The 17,364-nt window shown below is 37.5% G+C and overlaps 1 protein-coding gene across 1 annotated transcript in view; it reads left to right on the forward strand.

Moving 5' to 3' along the window:
- Nucleotides 1–16,159: 16,159 nt before the first annotated feature.
- The window catches only part of LOC146003291 (uncharacterized), a 35,825-nt gene continuing 34,620 nt past the window's right edge, over nucleotides 16,160–17,364 (forward strand). Inside the window, exon 1 of the mRNA XM_083141530.1 lies at nucleotides 16,160–16,360. Coding sequence (XP_082997656.1) covers nucleotides 16,210–16,360 — 151 coding nt within the window. The 5' untranslated portion in view covers nucleotides 16,160–16,209. The remainder of the gene's footprint in view (nucleotides 16,361–17,364) is intronic.

Here is a 17,364-nt window from a genome sequence, read left to right on the forward strand (position 1 = left end):
TAAGTTTATGGAAACATCCATTTTCCAGGGGGCATGCCACGCCCCTCGCGCTCCCTTCCGGACGCCAATGACGTTACATCAATCTCAAAAGCGGATGTTACATCTACTTACTTTTAAAAGTAACTAGTTACACTTGAAAAGTTACTTGATTGATTTGGTTTATTTTATTTCGTTTTTCTGCCACTTTTGGCTAATCGTGACGATGAGGATGAGTGACGATACAATTAAATTAATGAAGAGACACTCACAAACACCCAATTTTGTGGCCACCAAAATTCGCGAGCGATTTCTCTGCGCCTCAACATTACGTACAGACGATTTCAGAAATATTTACTATTCTCCTTTATAGTGGAATGTTCCAGCTTAATATTTGCCTTGAAATTTCACTGACACTTGCATTGTAAACATGAACTAGTATACATATCTGGTTATATTCTCAATAAATCAAATCAAATCAAAATAATTGCAAAATGCAAAGCATATATCACCTGCAACCTCCGTAATCTAGGAGTAATACTAACAAATGAATATATGATATTAAAGAGGAAATAAAAAGCAGACTTAATTCAGGAAATGCGTGTTACTTATTAATCTTTTATCTTCTCGTATAATATCTAAGAAACAAAGTTAAAATATACAAAACAGTAATATTACCTGTAGTATTATATGGCTGTGAAACTTGGTTCCTTACATTAAAACAGGAAAATAAATTAAGAGCATTTATTTGAAAATAAAATCCTTAGGAAAATATTTAGACCTAAAAGCGATGAGAAGACAGGTGAGTGGAGAAGGTTACATTATCTAGAACTGCACAATTTGTATTCCTCTCCAGATATTATTAGAATAATTAAATCTAGAAGACTTAGGTGGGCAGGCCATGTAGCACGAATGGGAGAGGAAAGAGGAGTTTACAGGATTCGAGTTGGGAAACCTGATGGTAAGAGATCTGTAGGAAGGCCAAGACGAAGATGGAGGGATAACGTTGAGATGGACCTAAAGGAAATCGGTAAGAATGGAAAAGATTGGGTTGATCTCACGCAGGATAGGGACAGATGGAAGGCTTGTGTTGCTGCAGCCTTAAACCTTCAAGTTTAAGAAGGCTAGAGAGTTAGTTAGTTTACCTCCGTAATTCATAATATCAATGATTTATTTTCAATATCCGGATCTTCGGTGCACGCGAACTTAGAAAGTTGCTTACACTTGGAACACAATGAAAAGTTCGTCACAACCAAGTTATCACTTGATTTTTTTTTATCTAGATCATCTTCTGCCCCCTGTTTCAGATATGGCAGTTCAAGTGTACTCGAGCTGTAAGTATAAGAACTTATTAACCAATCTAGGCAAATTTTTTGGTAAATGAAGCTGAAAATGTGTTATTTTGTATGTTAGGTGAATTTTCCACACCATCCATTGTGTTTACCAAGTTTGATTGTCTGGCTTTCAAAATGTCAATGTTTGGTTACTTAACACACCAGATACGAGCACGTGGTGTTGGAAATTTCCACGGACACTACATCAGGGTGACCACTCTAGAACCATGATAAAATTCAAGTGTAACCCCCGGTTTTCAAGGAGAACTTTCCAAAAATTCGAGGGTAAAATTAGATGTTTTCTCTATTTATTTCAACCTTAAGAATTACAGCCTTTCACCACCCACACACACACACAGACACACAAATATGTGAACAATGTAACGGGTCTATGTGATTCCAATGTATGAGGGCTATTCATCGGATATTTACACTTTAGTTCCTGTTCGGCGGAGGCGGGGGCGCTACTTCCGGTTTTGAAAAAATAACATGGATTTCAAAGGTGTAAGGATAATGTCTCACAGAAAAGGCGACAATCCTTACATGAGTGTTGGTTTCAACACGAGGTTGGGAAAAAATACTTTTTCTCGGGCATCTATGCATAGTTTTCAGACAGATCCGATACGGAAAAATCAGTGGATTCAGGTGGTAAAGCGAAAAGACTGGACTGGACACAAACACGAGGCAATAGGCGACGCTACATCACTGGAGTAAATCAAATAGAAATATTTTACGTGTTCTGAAATTATAATTGTCTAACGCACATGTGTTGACTATATTTAAAAATTGGAACTGTTTGTAACCATTCCGAATTGTAAAAATTATAATTTTAAGCTAATTTAATGTAATCAATGTAAACTTTATTAATAATTTTTTTATTAACTTCTAAAGTCTTTTCTTGAAGGACACTTGCAAAAGTAAATAATAAAATACAAATTTTTGTTAATTTGCTATTCATTTTTGTGTTATTTTGTTACTTTTAATTATTATTACTATTATTATTTGCTTTTTCATTGTTGACAATTTCAGTGTTTCTGGAATTTTCTCAATAAATAAACAATAACTGTGCATTTCAGTATTGTAACTGTTCTGCTGGATATGCACTCGGCTTGTAGATCGAATAGCATTAATAGATAAATAATAATAAATCTCGAATATAATGTGTTTATTTAATTAGTTTAGTAATTATTTATTGTATAATAACATTTTTTACAGTTGTAATTATTATTATCATTATTTCTACTATTCTACTTTTATTACTGGCCTTTACCCCCTACAAAAAATTCTGACGACGCTCTCTGTAATTTAAAGGGGCTCTGTTTGAGTACACAATTTCGTAAATTATACATTTTACTGTCGTAAAATTGAAGTATTTCAATGTTTATAATTTATGTAAACTTATTTCAACCTGCAGAAGTCTTAACACGAAACTGTTGGTAGAAGATCAACATTGTCTTGGAAAAGACTACTATTTTTCCGTAAATCTCCATCCAAAGGATCCGGGAAATTGCCAATCTTTTCTAGGTACCTTCGTTTCCCTATATCACTCCAAAATTTCAGGTAATCCATTTTGTATCCGATCTGTGACGATCTGTATTCCACTTGTTTACATTGGAAAATTGCCCAAACCGGAAGTTCTTTCCCCGCCATCTATAATCGAATTGCCTGATCGATTATTTTTTTGTTTACTCAGGAATAACCCCCATACATTAAATTAAAAAATTCTAATCCAATTCAATAAACAGTACATACACTATATAGTCAAAAGTCACCAGACACCCGTGGACGTGGCGGTAGTATCATGGTCTGGGGCTGTTTATCCTGGTTTGGGCTTGGGCCATTAGTTTGGGTTAACAGTTGGAAATGGGCCCTTTACTCTATCAGCACTATAATGCACCTGCCCATAAAGCAGGATCCATTGCATCGTGGTTTGAGGACAATCGGGTGGATGTGCTTAGCCGGCCCGCTCAAAGCCCCGACTGGGACCCCATAATAGAACTAACTGGAATGAACTGAGGCGTCGGTTGCTTGCCAGACCCACTCGCCCGAAAACCACCCACGAACTATTCACGATGCTACAGGACGAATGGGAAAAAAAATCCACCAGCAATAGCCTATACCAGAACTTAGTGGAAAGTCTGCCCGTAGAGTAAATGCTGTAATAATAGCGAAGGGAGGTCCGACATCTTATTAATTACCTGGCTGATGTCTTTGGAATGAACAGCACTGGGTCTCCGGTGACTTTTGGCTATGTAGTGTAGATTTAAAATATTCAATTTAAGATGCGGGGTTTAAATTTGCCATTTCGCATACTTTATGCACAGATAGCTAATCATGACTGGACTTACAGTTAAAAGTATGATCGGAACCACTGTGCAATGAGCCTCCACCGGGTACCGAACCCGGGACCCCTTGATGGCGAGGACGTTACCACTACGCTATCGGGAAGACCCATAAAAAATAGATAATTGCATGAAAGTATCAAACTCAAATTTACTTAATCATCTGCAAGATATCTTATCTTGCAATAATCTTCCATCTGTCAGATAGATTGTTCTGCAAACAGGGTGGATAAATTCATGATTTTCATTTAAAAAATCATTTTTGTTGATTTTTCATTTAAATCGGATTTTTTTATTTAAATCGATTTTTTTTAAAAAAAAAACATGCTTAATTTGCTTGCATGGTATGTTTTTTATAGAAAGGCTTTTTCTAGTAAATGTCCCTCTAAATATTTTAACAGTTTGATTCAAGCAAATAAAAAATATACGTAAACATACATTTTTCTGTTTCTGATACTGTAACTATTATGGAAATGTTTGTTGAGTTTGTTAATGAATCTAATAATAATTTCAGTAACATTTCTTCCAGTGAAACTAAAACATTCTGGATGTACTGTAAAATTGTAACTTAAAATATTAACTTAAATAATTTTATAGTCTTTTTGCGTTTCTGATATCTACAAAATCCTTATGTAAATTGTTCTATAAATTGCTTATTTAGAGTGATTTAAATGAGTGATATTTTTTAAAAAAATCGCCTTATTTAAATCAATCCACTCTGTCTGCAAAACACATTAATAAATAATACGGATTTAGAGAATTCTGTTTTATTTCCACGCAGCTTTCTTTTCCTTCCTGGATATAAATAAAAGGTAAACAGTCAAAAACTTGCCTCAGGACATTTATAAATTCAATGCGATTTGCATGAACAATTGTTTTAAGGAAAAGCAAACATGCACATTTGAGATACAATTATATAATTTTGCTGTTGGTCTATATGAGGTGGATAATTTGATTATGTACTGGATTTATATAATATATATTGCATAGGCTATATATGTATTAAAGAAACTTTAATAATAATAATACATAATATGTATTGAAGAATACGTACACAATTTAATATTAGCATGTTGAACATGTATTTTCTTATTTTACGTAGCTCCATGTTGCATTTTCTGCCATTCACAAATACAGTTTGTGTGTTGTCTTCCATTCTTAGTTAATGTGAAATTGAACGTTTTAAAAAAAAGATATCAAATCGTTTGTTCCAACATAAATGCTAATGCTTCAGCACCGATTTTTACCCCCTTTTTGTGGAATACGTGTTTGATACTACTACTAATAATAATATTAATAACAGTCATTATAATAATAATAATAATAATAATAATAATAATAATAATAATAATAATAACAGTGACTTATTATTATTATTATTATTATTATTGGTGCGTTTATCCTGTAACTTGCCCCCCATCCCACAAAAATGCGTGGTTGCGCCACTGGTCACCTGTCGCTTCGGTCTGAAAGAAATAAGAAAACACTATTTCTTGAGCAATTCTGCAGAAAGTTAAAATCAGATCAAAAAGTAAAGCAGCATCTTAGAACAACATATTTTCAGAGACATTGTTGACGAGCATATTGCTTCTCTTTTGTTTTTTATTTATATCTTTATTATAGAAAAAAATCGTGACGAGTCATCATTGACTCTGTAACTTCGGTATTTCATATAACATATTTTGCTTATCAGCTCTTCACATAAGCACATTTCTCGTATCTATCTTATCTTTTACTAAGCTTTTGTGATAGACACTTTGTAGCGATTGAAGTGTAGGAAAATAACCTTCCCTTATGTGGAATTTTATCCTTAATTTAAGTACCTAGAAACCAGTTAGAACAGGATGCTTATGGAGTTTTCTTTGTCATTGAACACCTGTTCCTTCAACACCTGTTCTGGCATAAATTACGTGACTAATTCGATCAAAACATGATGTGAAAACCATAGGCAACGTCAACAACGATAGATAAGCATCTGGTAAGTGATTTCCAGTGTAACATCTGTGATCAGAGTTACATTTTGTGTTGAGGCCACTTTCTGCACAGATAGGCTAAACAGGACTGGACCTACACTTTAAAGTGGAATCCGAACCGGGACTTCTTGATTACAAGACGAAGACGTTACCACTATGCCATCGGAGAGGCACGAAAATTTAGAATGTCACCGTTCCAGGGCCAGAGTAAAGGTTGAATCACATTGAACTGGGTTTCCAGCAGGCGCGTCGCCTGATAATGTTCGCATGAGCACGTGAACACTCATGTGTATGTTTTAAATTACGTACATATTAAATGCACACACATATATTTCTTCGAAATAATACTTTTTTGATGTTCGAGTATACACACACAATTTACTCTGACACGACGTCTTTCACGTCTGATAACTTTTTTAGATAGTTGGTAACACTGACTCCAACTGTGTTCCGCGGTTGCAATGAACACAATTACCGTGTTGTGTGTTGTGAACTGGCAGCTAAGGGGCTGTTGGTCGCTATAGGCCGAAAATGTTCAGTGCGCTGTGCGAACATTGTGGTGCGAACCCTGATCCAAGCGGCAATACTTCTTACATTTGTCACCAGGGTGCAGCATATACAAGGCATGTCTAGGAGGACTCGAAAAGATCGGCGCTACATAGTTGCAATCTTTAGTGAGAAGTCGCTAAACCTGGCGGATTTTAAATTCCAGTGGGCGCTAAAATTCACGGAATAGTGACGAGCGACTTTTCTTTAAAAACTAGTCTCCAGGAGTTACATAATATCTTTCAAAGTTTATATGATTTGCGCATGTGCGTCTAAGGGCAATTCAGACTGTGCAACTTTCTTTAGTAATCGACGTTTTTCATGCCAAGGAAATAACTCTCACCAACTTAAATTGCAAAGGAAAATGCCGACTACATTTACATCAATTCAACGCACATTTTTCTGGTAATTTTCTGTATGGGGTCGTATGGACTAAATAGTTGTTACCGAAAAAAGTTATCAACTGATATTAGTAAATCATTTTTACTATTCTCTACGTTATTAGAATATGCTTATTGTAAAGAACAAAATATAACTTTCAGAAAACTAGAGCTGTATTTTTGCTACACATATATTTTCTTTTTTGAAGTTAGAAAGTTGAAATAATATATGCATTTAAATTATCACAATTGAAATTAAATGCATTTTTAATGTGCATATAAACACACGTATATTCAATAAACCTGGTGTAAGTTGTTCCCCACAGCATTTTAAAAAAATACATTTTGCATTTTTCACCAGCAAATTTGATTCAGCGATTTTTAGTTAGCGCATGTTGAAGATTTAGCAACTTTTGCGTTGCAATTGTTGGCAACACTGCTGCTGTGGAAGAACTGTAAGGGGGCACGTTTGTTTTGGAAAGATCAAGTACCGTTAGTTTTTCGGGGCAACAAAAGAGCCTATGCTCTTTGGCGGCAACGGGTAAAAGGCTGTTAGTGTCGATGTCGAGAGCAAGATATCTATTGACAAGCGGTTAGGTGAATTTACGTGCACTAGCTTTCAGACGTGCGCGCGTGTGTGGTGTAGTGTTGTGTTTTGTGAATACTGTTAGGAGTTTGAAAGAAAAGTCATTTTCGCGATTGAGCGAAGCAGAACGAACTCAAGGAAAAAGGATGGGCCCTCACCAGCCGGACCTCTACATTGTACAAGAGGTAAGTACTCCCAAATGCGTTATTAAAAGAACAATCAAAAATTACTGGTACACAAAGTACAATTGGTTTGGGTGCAACGTTGTGAACGCGCAATTTTGTTTTCTTTGTTTATTGTTTGGAGGCGGCAATTCATGGACAAACACAGGACACTTCCTGGGCGTTTGTTACTATTTGCACATGCGACTCGCTTAAAAAGAGACTGCATCTGGATTGGAACGATTCGTTTTGTTCAATGTATCAGATCAAGGATGGTAAATATGTTTGATTGATTGATTTGTTGCTTTAAGTCCGCTTTATGCACAGTAAGGCTAATCGGGACTGGACCTACAGTTCTAAGTGGGATCCGAACCACTGTGTGCCTCGACCGGGTTTCGAACCCGGGACCCCTCGATTACAAGGCGACGACGGGTAAATATGTTAATGACGACGACGAACAGATGTTACTATACGCTTTAAATCTGTGGTTCCCAAAGTGTGTGCCTGGGGCACCGTGATTAGCTTGCAGGGGCGCTACGAAATGTTCCAATATTTTCACTGAATCGTTAGTAAATGCTATGAATGTTTCAAATATCTGCTTATTTAGTACTTTTTTTTACATATAAAATGTTTCTGAATTTAAAATACGTGTTTAATTTTTAACTTAAGACAAGCAATCGTACATGAGCGTTGCAAGTGTTAGAGAGGGCTATATTCTAGGCGCCGCGGTAAAGTCTTGAAAAAACTAAGGGAGCCGTGAAGCAAACAAGTTTGGGAATCCTTGCTTTAAATGGTCTAAAATCAATCTCTCTCTGAACCATGGCTAGGAGGAATAATACGGAACACTAGGAAAGAAGGAATACAAGCAATGTCACATTGACTGATACTTCAATCACAAGCATCACAACCGAGTTATTGTGGGCGGGGCGAGGGGACATTCTGTACAATACCCAAATATCTTATATATACAACATATTTTTTTTTTCTGGACTGGACGCGTCCTCCTCTCTGTCCCGCTAACGATGCACGTGCTTTCAATGCTGAATGAATGTGGTTGGTTAACATATGGTCCGTGTAATACAAAGTATATTGCGAAGTATGATAATCTTGCGTTGTACATACCTGAGATTGCATGTTATACTAATTAGTTTGCACTAGACATCACTAATTGTAAATAACGTAATTAAAAGGGTGTTAATTGAATAAAAAAAGTATTGCATTACTTCAGATATAGCATGATTTGGGGGGGAAATTGTTGAAAATAGGTTGAACTGTTATTCTTACTTGTTCAATATTGAAGATGAAGTTACAAGGGAGAGTACTAAATCTCCAATCAGTATAATTTTTTTATTGTGAACACCCGTATGTGAACCGCACGCGACGCCACTGGTTTCCAGTAGATTTCCTGTAAATGCACAACAGCTCTCACTCTAGCCAGCGAGCCTACCAAGAGTGCAGAACATGAGCAAATAGGTTAGCGATAGGTGCTGCGTTGAGATGACGTCAGCTGCTCGCTCTTTGATTGGATTCTTCGCGAGTTATGACGCCCAAGCTACAAATGGATAACAGCCGATAAAGTCACTCTAATTTTCAATACTTTGTATCTCCCGAATGAACAAAGATGCAGAAGTTGCTTAGACTTGTTTCAAAGAGGGCGTTCAATAGTATATTGGGATATGATCGTTCGTGAAACTTTTTAATATTCTATCTCTCTGATCAAGTGTTCAAATCTGAACAGTTCGAAACCTCCATCCCAATAAGTTTTTCTCACTTGCGGGTTTTTAAACAATTATGGATTAAGAAAGTCTTATTGTTGTGTTTTCATGTGCCAGTTGTGGGCATATCCTCAGAACTTTCATTTTTTTTAACGCCAAAGAAACCAGGCGCAATACTTGCTCTGCAGGGACAAGATGATGTCCTACATTGATAATTAATTTGTTTTTATGATCTCGTAATTACAATGATGTAGAGTACGTTTATTTAACAACATATGAACATAACCAACATACAGGAAACAATTATTGAGTCAGAAGCTCCCTCTCTCTCACACACAAACACACAAACACACTGATAGACACACGTACAATATACAGGGTGAGCCAAAAGTCCCATTACCCCGTATTATGCGAGTCTGTGCTGTGGTAGTGGTTCGTAGTGATACTTAGACGTTGTAGTTCTAAGTGGTAGTAGTAGTTGTGTGCAGATAGTGATGTACCTCTCAGCAAGATGGAGCACCAGCCCATTATTCGATTGCCGTGCGAGAATATCTTAATGAAGTGTTTCGGACCAGATGGATTGGACGTGGTTCTCCACAGTTGCCAGCACCTCTGAACTGGCCTCCCAGAAGTCCCGATCTTTCATCGTGTGATAATGCATTGTGGGGTTATATCAAACAGCAAGTTGCCGGCACGCGTTACCACACAACTAACGAACTGAAAGAAGCCGTTCGGCATCCACGACCACTCGCACAATGCTGCGTAGAATTTCACACCGTACCTGGAGGCGCATAATTCTGTTATGAAAATGATGGTGTCCATGCAGATATTCTGGACTAAATTGTTGACTGTAACCTCCTCAGCTAACATGTCTCGTCTCCTATCATACTCTATTTACTTCAGATCCATAACCTTCCCTCGTCGCAAAATACAGACGGTATTGGGACTTTTAGCTCACCCTGTAGATATAGTGAGTGATGTATGCACGTGTGCTTCAGGAATTTACTTTTCATGTTTCAGTTCTATAAAATGAACATAAAAATCTTTAGGATAAACTCAATATATCATCATTAATTTTGAGTCGAATAACCTGGATTTTAATTACATAGAAAATATTTTTAATAATACTTTGATAGATATAAAAAAAGTATTAAAATGGGGACAGAGACCAAAATCATAGTAAATCATAAGATTTTAAGCGATCGAAGTGATTACAAACTGTGTGTTAACAAAACATGTACAAAGGTGCAAGTGTTAAGTCAAAGAAAAGTAAATAATATTTTACCCATGTTAAGACATCATGTACGTATATCTATTTTATAAACGTTATTTTCTCAATCATTAGTATTCCATATCTGGTTTGTCTTTGATAGTAATAATTTTACTCTAAATGTAACCATTATATGATGTGCCTAGAATCATTGAAGCCACGTTTTCAGGAAATACAAGAAAAACTGTACTGAATGAACCATGCAATGTAGGTTAATTGTTTTTAATTCCTCATTGTCCATGTATTTTATTTTTGCATTATTTCATGAGCCTTAGTGCATGAACAAACAAACTACGTAATGATTATATATGGAGCATTCTGATACCAATTAAGGATTTGGCTGATTTATTTTTTCCCAATGTAGCTAACTGTCTACAATGTGAATGTATGCAATGGGATTTCATTATTTTAAAATGAAATAAAAATAAACTTAATTTGTTTACTCGTTTTCAAATAGGTTCATTGAGTAAATAATGAGTACATTGTATCAGTATATACATGTATTACATAACTGCAACTTCTTTTATGATGCCACTTGTGGTGGAACATTTGATCAGCAAACTGATATGTAAATAAACGCAAACAAAATCATCCACAAACTCGCCTCCATAAATGTAGTTCTTGCAGAAAAACAGATCTTCTGCTCAACAACCAACCACACCAGTTGTATTTTACGAAGTTTTGTTACGGTGTATTAAGTTATGTTATCTTGAAACGCCCTGCAGAAACATGTCAACACTGAAGTTCGGAAAGTAAGAGTACTTTTACGCTCTCACCAATACATGCAGAGGCGAGGCTCATCGGGAGATGCGGCGATGACAAAGGAAAACAAAAAATATTGCATTTTAAATATTTTAGAGAAGTGAAAAAATAAGCAGTGGCGTAACGTTATAGTACGCCCCGTGTTCCCCGATTTTTAAATTTTTTAAAGTGCGTAAATGCTGCCGTCTACAACGCTCCACTAACAGCTCTCGTTCTAGCATTTTTTCAATGTCTTTGCCGACCGGGCTCCTCGGCCTGCCAGGAAGAATGCTTGGATCTCTATAGTACGCACGAAAGGCTCTCTTGTACGCCGGTGTACAGAGCAACCTGATTGGTTCTATGGCTCGTGTGACCTTCCTGCCTTCCAACGCAGGCGACAGAAGCAGAATTCCTACCCGTTTCTTCGCGCTCGTCCTGTGTGAAGCTACAATACGCAATATTGACTGACGTAACTCATTTTCTAGCTAAAACAAGGATGAATTATGTTTTATAGCCACCCGGTTGACTTCAGGCATATAGACAATACCTATGGCGACTAATTCCGTAATAAATTATTAAGCTAAAAAGGGTCAACCCTTCGACTTGGCGTTCCCACCCGAAATGTCCATGCTACGCCACTGAAAATAAGTCACAATATTCGCATATTTCCGCGAAATTTGTGAAGTGACACCATGAAACAGCTAGAAATACGCAAGATATTCGCTAAGTTTGGCGCATCGAAAGGAGAGCCCAGTTCTATTCCCCGTGTCCAACCGTCCCGCTACGTTTCCTGTAGAGTGCAATGGTGTCAGGCGGGCAAGGTCATCGCAGCAGGTCTGCGAATCCAAGGTCCTTCGACCGCTTTCCCCCGCTTTGAAGGTCTGGTCATAAGAGACCTTTTTTTCAGCCCCTATCTTTACAACCACGGCAGGGTTTCTGTGACGTCATCAAAATTAAACTTCTCCAAGTGTCTGCTATTCCCAGCACTGTAAAGCATGCAAAGCTCCACAACTTACACAGAATATATGAAAGTAAAGATGCATAGAAAAAAATATAAGTAATCAAAAGCATATATTTACCCACCGTTAGTGTGGAAAGAACTGGAAAAGGAGCAGTTCTAGATCCACTGTATTTCCTTCAAAGTATGTCTCCTTTTAATTTTCTTGGATCCTGCGGTTCAAATATCGATTTCGGAAAAAAAAAAACGTTCTTGCTTTGCAAAACACGAAGTACTTCATGTTGTTTTGTGTTTACTAAGTGATTTAATGATTTTGTTTATTTTACTTCGCTTGGCTAATTGCGAAGATGAAAATGAGTGATGATACAATGAAAATGATGAAGGGACACTCACAAACACCCATGCCGGGATTCGAACCCGGGACCCCTAACGTCGTAGCGCGCTGTGATAACCACTCTGCCACGGAGTCCTGATTGTTTACTATGTTTACAAATTACAAGACTGATAAAGATTTTTTGATATCAAGGTGATAGACATACTCAGATGACTCGTCCTTTCCCATTGCACTAATATTTATTGTTATTAATTATCTTTTCGATTGTACAAATGTTTATTGTTCATTAATCTTAATTTCTGTAATTTACCTATCACTGATAATGTCAGGATAGTGACTAACACAGAGAGAACACAGAGAGAACCATTTTCCTAGCACATCTTACTAAAATATCAGGATTCCGGAAAATTTAAAATTCTCGATTCGGAAATTTTACTACCCGGATTTCGGAGGCAATCCGAATTTCGGAGAGAGAGGTTTATTTTTTTTAAAATATTTTTCAAGTAGAATTTGTTATCAAAGTCTCGTCTTCCTTATTTTACGATAATTTAGTCCGTAGAAAAATAAATCCGGATTTGGCCATCGATCGTTAGCAATGTAGGAAGTGCTTCTTTCTTCTGTCTCTTCTTTTGTGTAATTCCTAGTAATTCGGATTTTAAATCACGTTTGTAATATTATAGTGAAAAATGTTAGCAACCTGAAATTTTGTATTTTCGACAGGATTTTCTTTCCCAATTTTCGGAACTTCGCATCGGACGGAAATGTGTGGTAAACAATCTCAGATTTTTTCGAATTCTTGAGATGCGCTTACAGCAGCGCGAGATACGCGTATTATTATCACTCAGATAATATAATATGAATCGCATAACATAACTTATGACCTTGGCGTTTACCGTGGAGAAATGTCCCCCCCCCCCCTTTCCCCTGGTTGAAAGATTTACCATGACGTTTGGCAGGTCTTGCGATGACTACGTAAAAATGTCACGCTTTGGCACTGCATACAGGGTGTCCCCAAAATAATCGTCATAACTTCATGAATGTGTTCCTCATATGTAATAATGATAATAGTTTACATAGTTTATGTAAAAGTATGGACTAAAAATCGCTTCGAAGGAATAAATGCCTATTCAAAGTATATGTTCAACATGTTTTCAATGAGCTCGGTAGTACGTGTTCATATATGAGATTCGCAGGATTCATTCATTAATAGAAAAAAGGATTATTGTGCAACTAAATACCGGGTGATCCGTTTGAGATGCCAGAAAAGTAAACCTTTATACACAAGAGGTTACTGTACGCTTCTTCGAGAAACTTGTTGTAATATAAGCACAAAGATGTAAGTTTCGAATTAGTCGAGGTTTACGGACTTCAGCTGTGTGGCGGCAGTAGCATGCATGTAATACTCGAAAATTTCGCATACCATACGACATACTGTGTACGTTGTTGTGAAGATCACCACCTTTGTTACTATGCACAGTAGCGCCGCCATGTGGCTGAAGTCTGTAAACCTCCACTCAGTCGAAACTTACATCCTTTCTGCTTGTAACAGGTGCGGCAGTGAAACGGGCGATTTAGCAACCCTGGAAATAGCAAGTTACGTAAGTAATCAGATAACGGGAGTGGTGCAACGACAGCATCGTGGCCGCGCAGCGTTTTTGTAAAACGCCTTCACGGCAAAAGCGCGTTGTTCGCCGGTCCACGACGCCATCTCGACTGAACACGGATATCAGTGTCAATGGCAAAGGTTTGTTGTCCAGATGGCACCACTCCCGTTATCTGGTTCCATACGTAACTTGCTAGTTCCAGGGTTGCCAAATCGCCCGTTTCACTGCCGCACCTGTTATTACAACAAGCTGCTCGGAGATACGTGCATTAACCTCTTGTGTATAAAGGTTTACTTTTCTGACATCTCAAACGGATCACCCGGTATATAATGAAGATTTTCATTATCGGCTAATCACATATGTCGTGTACAAATCTCATTGCTTTGGATAAATTCCATAAATATTAATAAACACAAATGCACATCATTTCCACTACTTTATTTTTATCGAGCAACAAACATAATTGCACAATCAACGTTCAAAGACCAGCAGCACCGTGGCTACCATTGGCTTAAAAATTATGGATATCCGAGTTTGGACTATGATTAAAAATTAACCAGTAAAAACAAGTTACATCAAAATTTAGCTTATTCAATTCTGCATTAAGCTATGGTAACCAAGTTTATTCGAGTATGCCTTCGGACTTTTTATCGTCGTGAGAACAAAAAAGTGACGTTTTTTTGTGTTTTCCAAAAGTCTGCTCTCTTTGAAATCGTATGAATAAAAAACTCGTGGTCCGATCGTGATGAAATCTAAATCCAGTGCAGGTAGAAAGCTTTTAAACATATTTCTTCATTTTCATTTTTTTTTAATCGGCCAAAGGAAGCTCTTAAAACGACTTTATCTTAGTATTGGATAGTTCTATAAATTCGATCTTGGTCTTGTTAGGAAGCTCTTTGCATCTGCTTTTAAAATCCATTACCATTGTCAAGTCACATTGCGAAACCGGTTTTATACAGATTTTTATTCAACGAAGTAAAGATGTGTGTTGAATGTGGCGACACAACTCACAGTGACAGCCCACAGTTTATCGGTCATCGCGGTAGTGACTGAACGTGATAGTCTGGTACAGTGCGCATATGGCCTTGAACGGCTGAACAGCACGAGCGAATCACAGACGTGCGGCGGTACCTATATATTTCCGTGACAAGGCATTTCGCTCAACCACGCTGTCTCTTTTCTGAGTGAGATTTCGACATGGCACCGCTGCAGTGCGCTGCTATTGGCTATCGCCATATGCAGGAGATTTGAAGCGCACTCTAGCATTGCATCAATAGTTATAAAATTAAAATTACTCAATATTGCAGACTGCACACTTCTGAAGCTTGCCTCTCTCCACAACAAACATAGTCATTTATTCAAAGACGAAATCGAAATTCTTACAAAATCTGAAAATAAAAAATCGTCAACGTTATTTTCTTATAGGTTGACATTAACATATTTCATAGTTCGAGGGAGCGGGGGCATCCGTTCCCCTCGATATGGGCCTGACATCGAGTCCCATCGTCGCTGCTTTCTGGTTGTGGAGACCACAATATTGCTTTCTCCACCAAAACAGTCCAGTCAAGGTCTGAGCTTCCCCTTACCTCCTCCACACCCCTGGCCCTCCAAGGTTGCCACACTTCTTCTAAGCTGCTCAGTAGACACTTCGCGCGTTGTACAGTCACAAATAAATTCTGGGTTGTAACGATCCCATTGACATCCAATGGGATTGTTACAACCCAGAAATGTCCGTGACTGTACGTATGCGGTTGGTTTCGTCGGTTGAACTTGGTGAGTATTGGCAACACTGTAGGGGATGGCGTGACCTTGACTGGATTATTTTCATGGCTTAAGCTTTTAAGTGCCAAGATTGCAAGTAATGTTAATTTGTAAATCTCATGGATAGTAAAATGACGACAAAAGTCTAGCAAAGTCAATAACTGGGGCAAACTTTTAATTTCACGATGAAGGTCCAACAATTTTGGAGGTTTCCACCGAGAATCGAACCCAGGACCGTTCTCACCAAAGGCGAGAGCGCCAACCATTCGCCCGAGCCTTTTATCGACTAACAGAAATGGTTGCTACGTGGCGTTATCAAATTCACAGATAAGTTCAGAAGAGACGTCAACCTTTTTAACATTTAACATTGAGTACAAATGCACTTAGACAAGTTCAATATGTCGCCAACCTTCGACTTATCTACTGAGAACGGAAACTAAACAAAAACGTCCGAGATTAAATGCCTGTTGGATGTATTTCTCAGATATCGAAGTGCATTTCGGCGATACGGTCTGCCTATTCTTCGCGATGGAGGACAGATGCAACGAAAGGCACCAAAACAAAAACGTGACGCTCGTCCTGGACAACCTGTTCAACCAGATCAGGGTCAAAATGTCCAAAGCCGTTGGGTCGATGATTGTGACGTCAGCGATTTTCTTACTCGGAATAACAATGAAAGGCAAGTATGTTTGCAATTTTCCAGTATAGATTTACTATTAAGTGTTTCTTTTAGTGCACGTTCAAAAGCACTAGCGTACGCAGGGGGAGCTGGTGGGGCTACAGCCATTCAAATAAAAACAATAAAATAACTCGAGGGGCTTTTACAAATATCATAAACTTGTAGATTGAGTTGGTTCATTTTACTTGACGTTTCTGCCACTTTTGGCTAACTTGCGAAGATGAGGATGAGCGATGATGAAGGGAGACTCGCAAAGAACAGCCATGTCTGTCCAGGCCGGGATTCGAACCCGGGGACCGCACAGAGCGCTACGACGTCAAGAGTATCGGGTTTGAATCCCGGCCTAGATATGAGCGTTAATTGTGAGCCTCCCTTCATAAGTATCATCACTCATCCTAAAGTGGCACAAAAGCGAAGTAAAATAAAGCAAATCAATCAATCTTATTTGACAAAAATATTACGCAATTGATAATAATGTCTAAAATTAGCTGAACCAATAATATTTTAAATGTAAATATCTAGTTTTCTAAAAAATATGAATAAGAGATGTAACAAATTTGTCTCCTTCCCATTTCCGAAGTCAAAATTTGGAGACTTCATTTTGTTTTTCATATTTATCACTAGGGCTCGGATAGTTATGCACTAAAAACATGTAAAATATGCATGCAAATATGAACTAAAAAGTGTAAAATATGCACTTAAATATGCACTTTAAAAACCAGTTTAAAATAGAAATGCTGTATGTTACAAACTATGAAAGATTACATGCCAGGCAATGAATATGCATTATTCTGAATGCTCATTCGCTACACAGACTTTATTTACATTAATATGGTTCTCCGTTAAATGAAACTCAATACATTACAGATCAAGATTATGATTGCATTTGATAACAACATGTCGTCTCAAATTTTCGAACTTGAAACTACTTCTGTTTTCAGCTATAATAGTCTTATATTGAGAAAACACACGTTCCACTCGCAAGATACAAGTGGACTGTATTT

This window comes from Lepisma saccharinum, chromosome 20 (assembly GCF_977018435.1).
Source record: "Lepisma saccharinum chromosome 20, izLepSacc3.1, whole genome shotgun sequence".
Classification (NCBI taxonomy): Eukaryota; Metazoa; Arthropoda; class Insecta; order Zygentoma; family Lepismatidae; genus Lepisma; species Lepisma saccharinum.